At 43.5% G+C, this 17,029-nt stretch overlaps 1 protein-coding gene across 5 annotated transcripts in view; it reads right to left on the minus strand.

Annotated features, from left to right (window-relative positions):
* Nucleotides 1–17,029, minus strand: part of MIER1 (MIER1 transcriptional regulator) — a 42,819-nt gene that overhangs the window by 25,385 nt on the left and 405 nt on the right. The window contains exons 2-4 of one of the 5 annotated variants that reach the window (XM_064454871.1): nucleotides 16,634–16,683; nucleotides 16,336–16,544; nucleotides 10,085–10,253 (exon numbers count right to left, since the gene is read on the minus strand). In XM_064454871.1, coding sequence (XP_064310941.1) covers nucleotides 10,085–10,087 — 3 coding nt within the window. In that variant the 5' untranslated portion in view covers nucleotides 10,088–10,253; nucleotides 16,336–16,544; nucleotides 16,634–16,683. Of the gene's footprint in view, nucleotides 1–10,084; nucleotides 10,254–15,988; nucleotides 16,154–16,335; nucleotides 16,684–17,029 lie in introns of those variants that run through there. The other 4 variants (XM_064454870.1, XM_064454873.1, XM_064454872.1 and 1 more) reach the window with 4 other exon arrangements.

Raw genomic sequence — 17,029 nt, forward strand, 5'->3', positions numbered from 1 at the left:
TTAACCTCCTGGGATGAATTTTGCATGTCAGACATGCAAACCTAATTTGTTTTGAAAATTCAAGCAAATGTTTCAACTATTTTCAGGAACAGACCTAATGAAGTGGGTTTTTTCAAAGTTAGGAAGACTGACTTTTTACTTGAGAGCACTGCAGTCCCCTTTCTCTGCCACCTTCTGGAAGCTGAGATATTGTTTGGTATCATGGATCTTGTTATATTACATAATACACAATGCTGTTTTCATTAAAAACTGCCTGCATTTGTCCAAGAAATAATTTGGAAAACTTCAAATTGCACATTCACGATAGATACTTGTGCATATGCATAATACTATATCTAGATTGCACTCCTACTAGAACTGCAAAATCTGTACACCCAGAATTGTATGCAAAATTAAATCAAGAAATTTACCAGTTTCTAACATAATATAAGTTCAAGTAAAAACTTGTACTAGTATTCCAAGATTTTCTAAAGCATCTTCCTTCTCCGTGACTTAATCTCATAAGGCCAAGCAGTTACTTGCACAAGTCACTTCCACTCAACACCTGGCCTAGCTACATAGCAAAGCAAAAACTAAAATTTTAAAAAATTCTGTGTAATTATAAAATTCTTTTATATTAGCAGCTGTTCAAAATGAGAAGAAATACACCTTCTTAGGAATCAATGACCAAAATTCATTTGCATGTCTGCCTATATTTTACGAGAGTAGAAGATATGATAGACAAGAAGTTTTGCTCTAACTTTGTACAGCCTAAAGAAAACATAAAATATATACAATGTCTTCAAGCAGAGACACTAGAGTCTATTTTTCTCATACTTATTAACATTCAAATAGGTTTTTAGTTTATGTGCAGTATCACTGCTGACTTGCAAGAAATAGCTTTAAAAGGCAGTACTGCACAAAAAAAGCCAAGAGAAACAGTACCTGCACAATTAAGTAGACTGAACTCATGTTAAGCAGGTAAGCGATAAAAACATGTTAGCAAAATTTTGCACAATGCCATAGGAACTTTCGCTAATGACTACAGTTTAAAAATCTTTCATTGCAAAGATTACCTTACAAAATTCCAGCGTACAGTATTATTAGCATATACTGAGCTAAAGTTGAATATGAAAATTAGCCAGCAATGACCAATCTCTATTTGGTATGATTTGTTTGTCTGATAAACTTGCAGAACTAGGTAATACATAATAGGTCATACACAATTATTAGTGCAAATTAACAAAGTCTTAATGTATTCACTGCAGCAATCATGGGTGGGAAATCAAACAAACTCAAACTGTCTATTTCTGGCAGACAATGCTGAGAATAAGGTAGATAATACTGCATGTTCAGTGCAAGGAAAAAATAAGGAAAAGACAAACATCACTAAGAAATATCTCAGAAAGTTTTAAGATAAAGACTAAGTCTTCCTTAATAATTCTCTCATAACAAACGTGAAATAAATTAGTATTGCAAATACAGATTATAGCCACCACTAGCAGCAAGAGGAAACTATCACTCAAGGAGGGCCTAACAGAAATGTAACTGAAGTGAAACTGCTCATACTAACTGCAACAATCTAGCAACAGCGAAACAGCAATGGTAAGCACTTCACCAGGGCAGGGCAGAGACATCGCTGCACGGTCTGTGGGTTGTGCAGAAGTCAAGGTGCAGCTTTCCTGTCCTTGTTAAATGGCAGCCTCTGCCAAGGCATAAAGTCCCTTGCAAATACATCCAGCCCCAACTGTGACCAGGAAGCAAGCTGTGGAGACCCCATCCTCACACAAGGGTCCCTGGAATCCTAGGGTCCCCTTCTAACAAAGTATTGTCCTAGTACAGTAGTTTCAATACACTTTGCATCCAAATAATAATTCATCATTTCAACGTAGACTGCTCTCACCAAAATCAAGTGACTTGAATACCAAGTTGCTATGAGATGGAAAGAGGAAAGCAGAACCAGTGCTGGTAACGATAACGTGGGAAAGAGTATCCCTGTGACTTATGATGAAAGATTATTCCAGAAACAACTCTGCCCTCATAGGAACAGAGTGTGAAATTTAATGTCCTAGAAAGCTCTGAAGATAATCTATTCTGAGGGATGAAACATGTTACTTAGTAAACAATAAATTCTGCAAATGCCATCTTAAAACTGTTCTTTCTGCCCAACCATTGAATTGCATTGTTATTGGAAGGCTTTTACATAAGCTAACACTCCTGCTGACCAAAAAAAACCTCTTTCCAAGATACAAACTGCACTTACTCATGGCCAGTTTTTCTCTAACCTAATACTAACACTATTGTTAAGGCTAAATAACCACTCCCCATCTCCCCAGTTATTTTTTTGATGTAACAGAGGCATTTCAAGGGGGAGCTCAGTTAGGAAACAGTACTGCTAGTCTCAGCTTTGCAGCGGTAATCTGGGGAACTCAGGCTGGCCCATGCATAGAGCAGGTGGAGCCCATCCTTGCCACTTCACCTGCTTTACCCCAGCCCAACCTGGGAAGGACAGTTCTGTGCAAAGGCCTCAAGCCAGAAGGAAAGGAATGAAATAAAACGAGCTTATAAACCAGAAATAACAGGAACATCAGAGAGCTGTGCCTCCAAAACTGAAGAAATCAGGGTGGTCAGAGAGAAGAGACTTATAGTTATTATTATGTTTGTGTCCAGAAGAATAACTGACTCAAAGCATAACAGCACTTATGGAAAAGCAAAAATAGCTTAGACTTTACTTTCTTTACAGCACCACCAGGATAGGGTAGAGGTTCTGAAAGAAAGGTAGCACTCACTTTACCGGGAATTAAGGATTGCATGAGTTCAGGCAAACAGAGTCTAGCATGGTGTAATGGCAGCAGCTCTGCCCTCACAGGAAAAAAAAAAAAACAACAACCCCAATAGTGCAGCTTTGCTTTCAACCACTGTTAAAGATTTGCCAACAGCCAGAAAAACCTGTAGGAGGCATGTGTCTCCATAAGCCTCCTGTAGAGGGGAACAACCAACTCCCCACCTCAATTCAGAAGAGCAGGTTTCCTATGTTGAAACCTTAAACAAGCAGAATAGAGTCCATACTAATCTCTGCCCTGAACCTATGCAGCACCCTTCAGATTCATATATGTCTTGTATGGTTTTATGCATGTGTGCACGTGCATAGATTTTTATGTGATTTATATATAAGTGTTGGAGCCTGTTGTTTCAGTCCCACACAAAGTTTCTGTCACCCTTTACAAGTTTTCACGATGGCAGAGACATAACTCCCCTCTTCAAGGATAAGTATCCACAGAACTACAGGCTGGACACCCTCACCCCCAGGCAGGTGATGGGGCAAACCCTCCCGGAAACCATCTCCCAACACATGAAGGAGGACACGGAGGCGATGAGAGCAGTCAGTATGGATTTACAAAAGGGAAGTCATGCCTGAGAGCCTCCCGCAATGAGAGGGCCAGCATGGTAGATGAGGGGAGTGCAGGGGATGCCACTTGTCTTCACTTCAGCAAGGCTTTCCATGCAATCTCCCATAACACCCTCACAGACAAATTGATGAAGGACAGCCTGGACAAGCAGGGACGTGGATGGAAAACTGGCTGCACAGCCCAGCTCAAAGGGTTGTGACAAGCAGCAAAGTCCAGCTGGATGGATGTCAGTGAAAGGGGCAGAACCCAGCGGTTGACACTGGGACTAATACTGTCCAGCATCTTCATTAGGGACCTGGACGACAGGACAAAGTGCACCCTCAGCATGTTTGCAGACAACACAATATTGGGAGTAGCAGTGAATACAGCAGATGAGTGCACTGCCACTCAGAGGGATCTCAACAGGCTGCAGAAACAGGCCAGCAGAAATCTCATTAAGTTCAGCACAGAAAGGCAAAGTGTGTGGAGGAATCACCTCCTGCTACAGGCACCAGTATAGGCTGGGTTCCAACCACTTGAAAAGTACTTTTGTGGAGAATGACCTGGAGGTCCTGGTGGACACTTGAGTTGAACACAAGCCAGCAACGTGTCCTTGTGACAAAGAAGGCCAACAGGATCCTGTGTTGCATTAAAAGCAGTAACCAGCACTAGTGAAACCACATCTGGAATATAATATTCCTAAAACAGTTGGGGTTGCAAGGCATGCCTTGAGATTGAGCACAGGGTTGAACTTAGACAAAGTAGAGTCACCTGTAACAACAGGCTACTCAGGAGCTCATCCAGTCAGATTTTAGATAGCCCCAGGGATGGAGACCCCCCCCCCAACCTCCCTGGACAACATGATCTAGTTTCTGATCATCCTTAAAATTAAAAAATTCTTACGTTTAACTGGAGTTTCCCGATTTTCAATGTGAGCCCATCATCCCTTGTCCTGCTCCTGGGCACCGAGAGCAGTTTGGCTCCCTCATCAGACATCTATACCCAAGGATAAGACTCCCCTGAGCTCTCTCCTCTCCAGGCTGAACAGCCCCAGCTCTCCCAGCCCTTCCTCACATCTCAGGTGCTCCAGGCCCTCAGGCATCTTTGCAGCCTTTGCTGGACCCACTCCAGTCCATCCGTGTCTCCCCTGTCCTGGGGGGAGCCCAGCCCTGGACCAAGCGCTCCAAATGTGCCTCCCTAGCACTGAGCAAAGGGGTAGGATCACCTCCCTTTACTCACTGGCAGTGCTCTGAATGCAGCCCAAGGTGCTGGGGGCACTTCTTTGTCACAGGAGCACATGGCTGGCTCACAGCTAACCCTGTACCACCAGGACCCCCAGGTCCTTATCTGCAGAGCTGTACTGTGTCCAGTGCTGGGTTCTCCAGTTTTAAGAGAAGCATGGACAGCATGAAGCAACTCCAGCAAGGGGCCACAAAGGTGTCTGAGGGAACAGATCATCTGACAGAGGAGGAGAGGCTGAGAGCCCGGGCTGTTAAGCCTGGAGAAGAAATGGCTCAGGAGGATCTGATCCACGTGCATAAATATCTGATGGAAGGGCTTACAGAAGATGGAGCCAGTCTCTTCTCAATGGGCAACCAGTGATAAGAGTCAATAGGCACAAACTGAAATACATTTAAACATAAGGAAAAGCTTTTTTGATTGCAAGAGTGATGAACATGGGAACACATTGCCCAGAGAGGGTTGCAGCATCTGCATCGGCGGTATACAAAACCAGACTGGCAATGGTCCTGGGCAACCTGCTCCAGCTGACCTCGCTCTGTGCAATGGGTTGGTCTTGTTTATCTCCAGATGTCCCTTCCAACTTCAACAATTCTGTAACTAAATGCTCCAATAAATATTGCAGTAGAGCCTACCACAAGAGAGCATTTTCCTGTCGAGAGTGGACACAAAACCATAGTGGGGCATGAAATGATCTCAGAGAAGTCAAGCACACTTTAAGAAACAATGTTCAGCTTTCAGTATTCTAAAACAGCATAGAGAAGGCATGACAGCTCAAGAAAGCAAACAGCCTTCTCTACAGGCTGAAATACTGCTAAAGCAATCACCTCCTTCACAGCTTCAAAAGCATTGCTAAAATACTGCAATGCCTCTAGAGTTCAAAATTATCCCCATGGCTTTTAAACAACTCCAAAATATATAGCCAGTACAATCCTAGTCTATGAAGGAAAAAAAATACAAACCCCAAACCAGAAAGTCTGCAAAAACTCAACGACCTCCAGAAATATTAAGTCCATTTCAGGATACCTCACAGAATGGTTATATTCCTTGAGAGGTTCTAATTCATTCTTTGCCACAGACTTCATATGCAGCTTTCAGGAGAACAGCCTCTGGGTCTCAATTCCTCCTTCTAAGCTTTGCCTATTGTATCTACCTAGTCTGTCCCAGTTTGTGAATTATCATTGTTGCATTTCATATGTTTCTAGTCTAAGTGATGCTCTGCCAATCATTTTCTGCCTTCTATTTCTAGCTAGATGCAGTGTCACATTACATCTCATCTATATAAATGGCCAGCTGCTGCCAAAAGTAATAGTCTGGCCTCTTCCCACCACTCCATGTGCCAGGTTCAGCAATTGGGAAGCTGCAGCATTGCTGGTCCAGGAAACCAATCTCAAAGAAAACTAATGCTAGTTTTCCATCCTATCAGTGAGCCAAAGTACTTCATATTGGGCCTTTGCAATTGCCAGACATGTTGCAAACAATCTAGAGCAAGAGTTTGAAGCCAGACACACAGAGAAGGGTGTGTGGCAGGAGATCAGGAGCAACCCTTTCAGTGACACTGTTAGCATCACACACAAGGTGAAAGAACATCCTATGATTAATGAGTTGTTTCAAGACAATTATTGCAATTCTTGTCCATTCAGTCCTATTTCCTTGCCTCCAAGTGATCATAACTCTGGCCAGGGTAGAACAGACAGCTTTCAGGGCATTTGCTTATGAAAATTTCCTGGCAGCAGTTAAAGATCATATGGCTACCTTGGTATCATCAGATCTTAAGTCCTAAGATATGGTATGTCAATACAACAGCAATTCCTGTGAAAAAGGACAGCCCTGTTCTTCAGTGGCTCTTCATTTTCTGCTGCAACAATTCAGAGAAGCATAAAGCACTTTTTTTTTTGCTTCAAGGGCACTCATAGGAACAGAGCTACTACCTATAAGAAGATAATGGTATCCAAGGCCCAGCACAAAAAACCTATGGGATACTTATAATATCTAAATATCTGGTTGACACACTCAAATGGTTCTATGCATAGCACCATCAGAAAAGACAACAGTGAACATTTGTTGTGGGTTCAAAATAATGAAAAATTATTCATGAACTCCTAATTCATGGACAGCTAGGAAAAACTCAAGCAACCATGGCAGTCCGGCTATATGGATACACTGTGGAGCACATTTGTTAATGCTCCAGATGAGCAACTTGAAGGAAATGCCAGTTCTGAGATATGAAAAATACAAACCTTATGGTAAAGAGAAAAAGTAAAGACATTGAGCAACAAAACATCAGGATTGGGTGGCACTAAAAGAATCTGTCACTGTTTTTATTCCATGTGTATTTTTAGGAGTCTCAGGAAAGACACGCAGAGTGGGTGTTTTCAGAAAGTTAGTGACACTTGCAGCAACGACTAAGCCAAAAGATCATATCAAATACATTCTCCAGTGTATAGATACGGGAATAAATGGAACTGAAGTTGGCCAGTCTCTTTCCGACACCTTTGGACTGTCAAGTAATGAACCTTACAGTCTTATCAGACACCGAAAAATACCTATATCTACAGCATTTCTCTGGCAACAAAAACTCACTGGACTTTGTGATGTGTGTATTACTATAATTTGTGATGGAGGTTTAATAATAAAACTGAATTGGCGTCATGACAGGTTTACTTAATGCAAACAGCCTTCTGGTGACATCAGTTTGGGACAGGTTGTTTTTGAACCTGCTACTTCAGAAGCGGAGGTATGTTTCCAGGCAATGCCCATTTCTGCAGGCTGGCAGGAGATTTCCATGGCTTATTCCAATGCTTCATAGCTGCTTGGACAAGAATGGGATACTCCAAAGTGTGAAAGCAACACACTGAGTTTTCTCTTTTACACTTCTACAGCCTGCAAAGAAACACCTGAGCAGAACTGCCAGGACACTACATAGTTTCACTTTTACCTACAAGACTACTGTTGTAATTACTAACATCTTTCATGCTGTTTAATATAATCGATTAACAACGAAACATCTTAAAATTAGCAGTATCTGCAGTCTCTACAAGACAATGACAAATATACATCCTGTTCAAATTTACTCAGTTATCTTTAACAGCTCTTTAAGTGTTACATAAACCAGTTAAAAACTAAAATTAAATTTTGTCTATATTGATAGCAATAAACCTGACAAATTTATCAAGTAGATGCTCAGGCCTTTTGAGCTCTGCTACAGGAAAATATCAAAGTTAACTTCTGGGTTGCAGTGGCTTGCTTCAGCAACATTGGGGGCACAGAAAACTTTAATATTAAACTGCCAAAAAAATGCAGCAGTGTTACCTATTTTATAACAAAAGAATGAAGCACGAGCACCGGGTACAAAATACACTTAATTACCTCACAAGCGCTGCTGAAGCCACGTATGCGTATACTAAAGCTACATTTCACTAAGCAGACTAATTAAAAGTAAATTACTAATATGCAAGTAGCAATACATACTCTCTTCATAACTCACATTTATTCCCAAAATGCAGATATACAGTTACATCAATAAAATTCAAAGACTGCATGATAACTGAAGTTCTGAATACACAAGGTTTGGAAATGAACTTTGTATACCCTGAAGTTCAAATTATTTGAGAACAGGAGCTCATCTGCTAAAAAATTTTATAAGACCCACGCCCAAACTGCTGAAGCCTAAAGAACTGACTGTGGCAGCCATTTAATAAACTCTCCAGTGAGCTAAGCTAAATAAATGAGGGCCTGGAGAAAATGACTAGTTAAAATGGTGAACATCCTTTACTCAAGAGGGTAAGTGTCCCTTTTCATAAATAGGTATTTCAGTGGAAGGCTTGTCCAGCCTGTCCCTCTCTCCCTGGGTTGTACATCAAAATAACCCAAGTGTCAAGAGAATAGTTTGCCTCATTCTTACATTGGGAAGAAAAAAGCAACATGGACAGGGGCAGGACAGGGGCCCAAACCAACCAACCCTCATTTAATGGTTTTACATGTGCACACTTCTACAGCCAAAACTGCAGTGACATCCAAGCCCTTCTGCACATGAAATTGAAGCTTTTATATATATGGATTTAAAAAAAAAATTGGTTGCTAAATGACAAAATTCTTGTATTTCCAGAACACAAAGATCAAGTGCAATATTTCAACTCACAGATCTCAAATGTGTCCATCTAAGCCTTGAAACTACCACCTTAGATTCCCTTCCTAGCCTTCATTCCACTTAAGAGTCTATAAAGTCAACTTTTTCCTCCATGAGGGCAGCCAAGCATTAGAACAGGTTGCCCAGTCTCTTTCCTCAGAGGTGTTCATGACCAGACTTGGAGACAGCCGTGAGCAAGCTAGTCAGACCTCAGAGCAGATCCTACTGTGAGCAGAAGGTTGGAGCAGAGACCTCCTGAGGTCCCTTCCACCCCAAATTATCTCATAACCCTGAGTTTTGAGATTTTGCAGGTAGCCCTGAAAAACTACTTACTTGCTCACTTCCCTCTACCCACCTGCTTCTTCTGTGAAAAATATTGGGTAAGATTTCATTCTGTTTATTACTACATTAAAAAAAATAAAGAACTAAAGAAATTCAGCACCAGTTTTTCTACAGAAACTGCCTGATCGGAGTGCTTAACAGGCAAGAACCACAGGTTGGGTTTGCTGATCCACTGAAATCTCTTCACCAGGCAAAGACTGGAAAAGGGGAGCAGATGATACACACTATTTTACAGGTATTGTTAATGTGGATCTTTCAAATATTTGGTTTGCAGCATGGCTCCTTAAATCTACAGTGGCACACCTGAGGGCAAGCAGACTGCAGCCTTTCTTAAGTAGCCTTTTAAAATCAGTTTTGCCAGTGAAGTCACTGTATCATCTCAGGACATCTTCAATATTGTAAATACTAGTGAAAATTCTTAAACAGAAAGGTATTTCAACTGCACCCCTAACAAAAGTAGCAGCTGCTACTTAAAAAAAAAACCAGCAGTAATTCAGGGGAACAGAGAAGGCTGAAGGATGTCGGGTGAAGACTCTCCCTGGGGTGATTTTGATTTAACTTTCTCCAGCCTGCTATCTGCTCCACACTTCTGTCAGAGGTTATCACACCACAGCAGGAACAAGAAAGTGAAGGTGCACCCAAAGTGAATCTGTACGAACATACATGCTTCCATAGAGTGACACTGTCCTGCTTTCCTTTCTGGCACGCTTGCTGTAGAAGGAGTAGCCTCCAGCAAGAGGAAACAGCACCTTGAAAGTCCAGGGGAACAACATGGCAGGACAGAGAGACAAATATGACATAAGAATGTCAGGGCAGTTTCTGATCGCCCCGCAGATCTCTGAACTAGAGGGACTAAACCAGTCTTAACACTCACACCCAAGGTAAGCGCCAGCCTCTGCAAGGAGCAAAGAACAGATGTGGCTACAATTTTTCAGGGCTCTAAGTCAAAAGAAAAGATAGCACACTTTAGGGTGGTAAAAGCAGCTTCTGTCCAATGGCTCATTACCATGCTGTTGCTGAATCATCTGCTGAACTCACATACTAACAGCACATTCACAGTAAAGTGGAATTGATTCTCATTCTCCTTCAAGCAGAGTAGATGACTGGAACAAGGAACCACCAATTGTATCCCAGGGTAGTCATCACAGCTCAACAACTAACGTGCAGCGATTTACCTAAACGACCAAGTCATTAGAAAAACCAGATGAGTGCTGATACTATAAGGCTAACTGAGAAAGACTGTGAGATGGAGGAAGCTGCAACCAAAGGGGAATGCCTTTGTTGACCAAACATTATGCTTACTAGACCTTCACTAAGACAACTTCCATTTTCAAGGAGCATTACAAAGCACGACCACAACAGTTATTCAGAATGCCTTCTGTCTTACCTGAAGCACACACTTTCAACTGGACATTTTCTAACTCTTTGTTTATTTCCATTACAAAGTACAGCATCAGCCTCAACTCACTGTAATATCCTGAAATTTCTTACTACGAAAAACTGGAAATCTATGGAGTGATCATATCATACTGTAGGATTTCAGATTATCTGATACATTCACAAGCCAACCACCACAAGAACACAATTTGTGACATGAATGTATTAGCAGTGAAACATTAATAAAGACTGAGGCTTCTGGCCAGGAAAAAAGCTGAAAATGAAACAAATTTTCAACAATTCCACTGCCTACCTAAAATCCCTCCATTGTATTAGAAAGAACTCTTAAGTCCCAAGCAGTAAGCCCAAACATTAATATTCTATCACACACAAAGAAGTCCACAAAACTCTTCTTTTACGACAGAACACCCCCCCTCTTTTCCAAGATTAGAAATGCAGAATGCTAAATGCTATTGTTTTCCCTTCAATAGCTTGTCAGAAAAACTGAGGGAATACAATCAGTGACTGTAACCAACCACTTCGGAGTTTATATTCTCACTAAGGAAGTGAGAAAACTGAATTCCCACATCTAACATTAGGTTCACAGATACCTCTCTGAAGTATTTTACAATAACTGCTCCAAAATGAAACAAACAAAAAAATACCATGACTAGTTAAAGCTCAGATCAAATGAGAAATAAATAGCGCTCAACAGGATGGACTGATGTGAATCACCTATTTTAATCATGATTTAGATCAGTCAGCGGGAAACTTGATTTAATCTATTTTGACCTTATTTTGTATCCAGGCATTACTCAAAAGCTCTGTCCTCCCTGACTGTTAAAACGTCTCAATTTGCAAACACTTTAGTGACATGTTAACTTTACTACTGCTTCCTACAGGGGAGGCTATTACACATTTATGCATATTCTTCTAAAGTAATAGCATAGCTTAATGAAAATACAAAGATTAAGAATGTAAAAAAGGTTATTATGAATGCTTATTGGATTCACATATTTCTTAATCATTATGCCCTGAAGTTGTTTCAAGCTACATATGAAATCAAGAATTCAGTTAAACTTACATATTTTAAAACTCTTCAACTGAAAACAAGCATAAAATTCAGAAAAAAAAAAAGAGCAAAATTTCAGCAGACATTATGAATTTAAAGATGCCTTATTAACATTGTGTGGCACTGCTTTAAACTGATTTTCTGGTCAAAAGCAACTAAACTTTCAGAAATCCAAACAACATTAAAGTGAACTCAAAAAAAAAAAAAAATCAGGCTGAGTCAGTTTAACCATCCAATGATACCAGAAAAGAAGTGGTCCTGCTCCTCTCTAAGACACGCATGCTCCTGCTTCTTCCCACACTTGCCTGCCACCTTAGGAATGCCAATTCAAATTTTTAACCCCACAGAAATTCAGTCTGCAGAAGGAAAAACTTAAGTTCTTATTCCAGCAGGTCAGAAAGCTGAATAACCTCACTGAGGGGCAACAAACACTAGGAGCTGGCATGAAGGTGGTCAACTGCCTGCTCAAGAGTTAGGAGAAACAGGACCATATTTTTCAGCAACAGTAAGTGGTCAGAGCTGCGCAGAACAAGGATACTGTGTGAGGAGAAGCTGAGTCAATCTCATAGCTTGACATTTTTGGAAGGAGAAATACGTCATCCCAGCGCAGATCCCCATGACTGGTTCTGCTGCCCCATGCCACCCTCATACAAGCTCTAGTCTCTGTTGCATCCTTCCATTAGCTGATACAACTGGTTACCCCACAGGGAGCTTTTCACTTCCTTCTAAGCTAGTGAGCCAAATCAACTGACAGTAGAACTTCAGGGAGCATCTGTGCAAAAGCAGGAGCAGGATCTCCCCTTTCAGGCAGCTAGGAGCTGTTAGACCACCTCAGCTATTATCCATGCCCCCTCAACCCATAATTAAAATCAGTCTGAAATTTCAACCAAGCTATGCCAATCAAAATCAGGGATACTATGTTGTTAACTCTCCCACCCCACCTCTGACCAAACATGACCACACAGCATCCCTGGTAATTCTCTTATTCTTCAGCAAGTTAGTAAAAAACCCAAAACCAAACAAACAAAGGCAAAAAAAAAACTCCCAAAAAAACCCCTCCACCAACCAACACAAGCCCTCATCATTTTCCCATTAGTTTTGCCTGTTTTGCTACAGGCACTTGCCAGGATGCTATCTGACTGGTGCATCCTATCATGGAACAAAATAAAGTAACAGCAGGAATTCGGCACTTCTGGAGATTACAGTAGGTATTCAGCTGCCTGTCTTTTCAACACAAAAGTCTGACCCCACCTCTTCAAGTTTTTGAAATCAGATGATCTCATTCTCACATTTTATTCAAACATTAAAATGGCTGAATAAACAAAAACCATTATCTTTGAACTACCAATCAAGCTTTTCAGTCAAAAAAATCTTTTCAATAGACATTAAAATACCTGTATTTGGAAAATATGTATTAGCATTCACTCCACAAAGACTAAATAAGCAGCTTAATGCATGATATGGTAATATTCACAAAGCTTGAGCTCATCTTAAATTTTAGATGTTTTCCTTCTGATTTATGACTAGAACAGTCTTCTAACGTGCTGGAATATTAGGACTCAAACCAATTACATGAGCACGCTTCAAAGTAAAATGAAACCCTGACATAAGTTATTAGTCCCAAATCTAAACCCAGTTTAATAGATATTCAAAATCCATTTTCTTTTGTCTGTTCTGTGTTCAAACTGGTAAGCTTCTACAAAAGTGAAACAGCATTTTTTGTCAATTTAGTTTCACTTTCTAGACTCATTTACTTACTAACCAGGCTCAGAGCCCCTGTCTGAAGCGCTTTCCTGTCAAGTTAAAGTTTCATATTTATGTTGTTTATTTTTTGAGGTTTATATCTCCAGTATTAAAGGCTGGCTCATTCTCTAGAACGCAACATTTTAGGATCTTTCCTGACAGAAGGACAAGTTCCTGTACATTCTTTCATAAGAGTCAGCATTTTCCACCGGGAAGGTATGGGGAAGAAGGCAAGAGGCCCAACAGCAGCCCTACTTTCCACCCACATTTTCAAACGCAGGCTGGTCCTAGGCCCCTTGTCTGCTGCAACAGGCAAGTCCTAGCGCTTCCTGAATTATCAGTCTTCCCTCGATCTCTCTCAACATAGTATTATGCAGCACATTACTTTCCTAACACACCCCTCCTCCAGCATACCTAACACACCAGCACATAGCAGCAGTCATCTTCGATTCCTCTAGGCAGATGGTTGATACCAGAGCTCCAGTGGCAACGCTGTGCTAAGGAGACTACCCACCCTATCACCTATGTATTTCCTAAATTGTGCTAGGAACCATACTCAGGACATTGCTCCTAGGTTAACTCACTGAAATAAAACATTGTATTTTAAAATTCTCTTTGTTTCCTGATCCAGAACACAGTGTGGCCATGCAAACAGTTGTCTGCACAATTCAATGGCTGTGAACGAATGTCGGCCAAGCCTACACTGCTGTCACCCCTGTGCTACTGAACTCATCCCACAGGTGGATCAAAGCTTTCACAGCCCCTTTATGCTGCTCCTACCCCTTAACCTGAAATAAAGAACCTAAATAGGACAAAGAATTCATCTTAGCTTTTTTCAAAATAGCAAAATGCTGCGGGGAAAAAACAAAAACCCTCTTCCTTTCTTAGTAAAATATCAAGTATATTAGTATATTAGTATATACTAGTATATATTAGTAATAAAAGCCTTATCCATAGGAACAACGTCTGTAAAGCGAAAAACAAAACCTGCCTGACCTCCATACCCCACTGACTTTATTGCTCTCTGCAGCACGAATCCCCTACATCCCTCAGTGCTATCACTGTTGTAACGTCAGTGTAAGTACGTGACAATACAGAATAGGAAGTAATTCAGCGTACTGCCTGTGGCTCTTTAGCAACATGGCGAACTTCAGCTAGTGTGAATGTTTCACAATAATGCTGTGTTTAATTAACAAAACTTACAAGCAATTGATGAAACTTGAGACAAAGATCCTGAATACTGTGATGCCTAGATCAGCATGGGCCCCGATATGTCTCTCCAACTTTAGAGATGACAGGAGTTTAATAGCCACATATTTTCAGCCAAGAAATTACTCAGAGATCAGACCTGTGATTCTCTGCCCCTCAAGATACAGGAAAAAAAAAGCAGACAGGCAGATTCTTTTAAATTCTAAGATTAGATTAGCACATTTTGTACCACTAACAGGAAGAATGCTTCTAGAGTTTTCATTTGGGAAAGAAAGATAAAATACATTTAAATAAAAATTCACACATATTCAGGAATTTCAAGGGAAAAAGGGAAGAAACCTCATCTGTAAAATACTCTAATCCTGATACCTCCACCCCCCCTAGTCTGGCTGGAAGAAATGCCTGACCCACAAAAGAAATTTTTTTTTAACAGCATAACTTTAAAATAAGTATTTCCAATTCATTTGTCAACACTGTTCAAGAAGCAAATTACCTTAAGATTGGAATCTTAGGATAATTTGAAGAAAACTTAATGAAATATTTATTCATCTGTCCTAACTTGCCTCCTAAGAAGCAAAAGAGCTGTTCTTCCAGATCCTATGGTGGATGGACAAATCCACACCTCAATAACCAAACCCATATATCTCTCTGCTTCCCACAGAAGAAGAGAGGTTAATAAGCCTTTTCCCATTTCCTGCAACTCCCCTCAATAGTCTTTCTCCCTTTTTCAGGAGGAAGGCCTCCTCCGAAGAGACTGGAAGGGCTGCCCTTCTATTTATAAAGGCAATTTCCCTTTGTCTCAACGACTACAAAAAGATATTTAAAGAAAAGAAATATATGTTTTATTCTCGAGCATTGGTGGTCCGATCAAAGCCCGGGAGAAGCGATTCTTTCACGTTGGGACAGACACAGACGGTAGGGGCTGGCAAGAAGCGCATCCCTCTCCACCCCGAAGGGATTACACTCCCCCATGCCACAGCAGGTAAGGCTACCCCACTTCCCACCCCCTAGAGATGAACCCTGTCCCAAGGAAGACACAGGCCCTGCTCCACTGCCCTCGCCCCCTCCCTCGCCGCTCAGGAGCAGGGCCCCGTCCCCCGCTGAGCCGAGGGCTCCTATCTAGCATCCCCCCCCCGAGAGGGCTGCTGCCGGCAGAGCCTTGGCTCCCCGGTCCACGGACGAGGCACAGACCCCTGCCCGGCGGCGACCAACTCCCGCTGCCACCCTCGGGCGGCAGGCGCCGTTTCTATGTCCCGGGCCCGCCCGCCCGGCCCGCGCTCGGGTCCCTCCCTCCCGCGCCCCGGCCCCCCGGGGCGAGGCTCCCCGTCCCGGGGCAGCAGGCCCCGGAGGGGATAGCGCAGCGGCGCCAGGGTTACAGGCGCGGGGCAGCGCCCCGGTGCCCAGCGCGGCCTCCCCGACCCCACAACTAACTTGCGGGACGCTCCGCCCGGCCGCGGCCCCGCGCAACAAGTTCCCGGGCAGGCCCCCGCCCCGCCGCCGCGGTCTCACCTCCGCCATGTTCGCTGCGCGGGCGGGCCGGCGGGCGGCGGCGGCGGGGCGGAGGGAGAGCCGGGGAGGGGTCACATCGCCGCCGCGGCGGAGGAAGCAGCGCCGGCGGGTCACGGTCTGCGCGGCGGCGGCGGGGGCCGGGGAGCGGCGGGAGGGGGCGGGCGGAGGGAGGGAGCACGCCACGCACTACGTCACCGCGCACAGCTCCCCCCACACCCCGCTCCGCGCGGGAAGCCTGCCGGGCGCCCCCCGCCTGTCACTCAGGGCGCAGGCCCCTCCCCCGCCCTGTCAGCCGTGAGACGGCGGGACGGCCTCTCCCCGCTCCGCTCCCCACCCCGGCCACTTACCCCTCGGCACCATCGGCTTTAAAAATCAGATAACCCGCGCCGCAAATCGGCCTTGGTGCCGCTGGCTGCCGACCCGGTAGCCGCCCGGCCGTGGAAGCTGTCTCACCGGCGAGGTGAGGTCCTCAGGAAGCAGCTCTTGACCCGTGCCTCGGGCTCCTGCTGTGTGCGACGCTCTTGGGTGGGGTAATGGCAGCAATGCTAGGCTGGTCCTACGTGAAGGGGAAAAAAAACCCCAAACGAAACAGACATCCAGTTCCAATTGTGCCTCTTTTCCCTAAAGCTTCCCCCGCCGTCTCACCTGCCCAGGTTCGGTTCTGTCCTAGGGCTGGTACGAGGACAGGCACAGTCCTGCAAGGCAAAGGGGAGAGCTCCTGATCCAGAAGTCTGGCATTGCAATTGGTCTTAGAAATGTGGACGCTACAGTCTGTTAAATACTTTGGAAAATCCTGCCCGCCCCCTCTACTGGGGGAAAGCCTGCCTCTGCTCTTCCCCCCGCTTCGGGTCTCCACCGGCCTGGAGAGGGGGCTAAGCTGGGAGGCCGCCAGCTCCTGCTCTTCCCTCTTCAGCGGCGCACAGACCGTTTGCGACCTGTAGTTCTCTGAGGAGCCGCTCCTCTGCCACCAGTTGTTCCAATAAAATGCATTTTAAATCCTCAAAAATGGTCCCCGTGGGGCGATGCCGAAAGCAAAGCACC

This window comes from Phalacrocorax carbo, chromosome 6 (genome assembly GCF_963921805.1).
Source record: "Phalacrocorax carbo chromosome 6, bPhaCar2.1, whole genome shotgun sequence".
In the NCBI taxonomy this organism is placed as follows: Eukaryota; Metazoa; Chordata; class Aves; order Suliformes; family Phalacrocoracidae; genus Phalacrocorax; species Phalacrocorax carbo.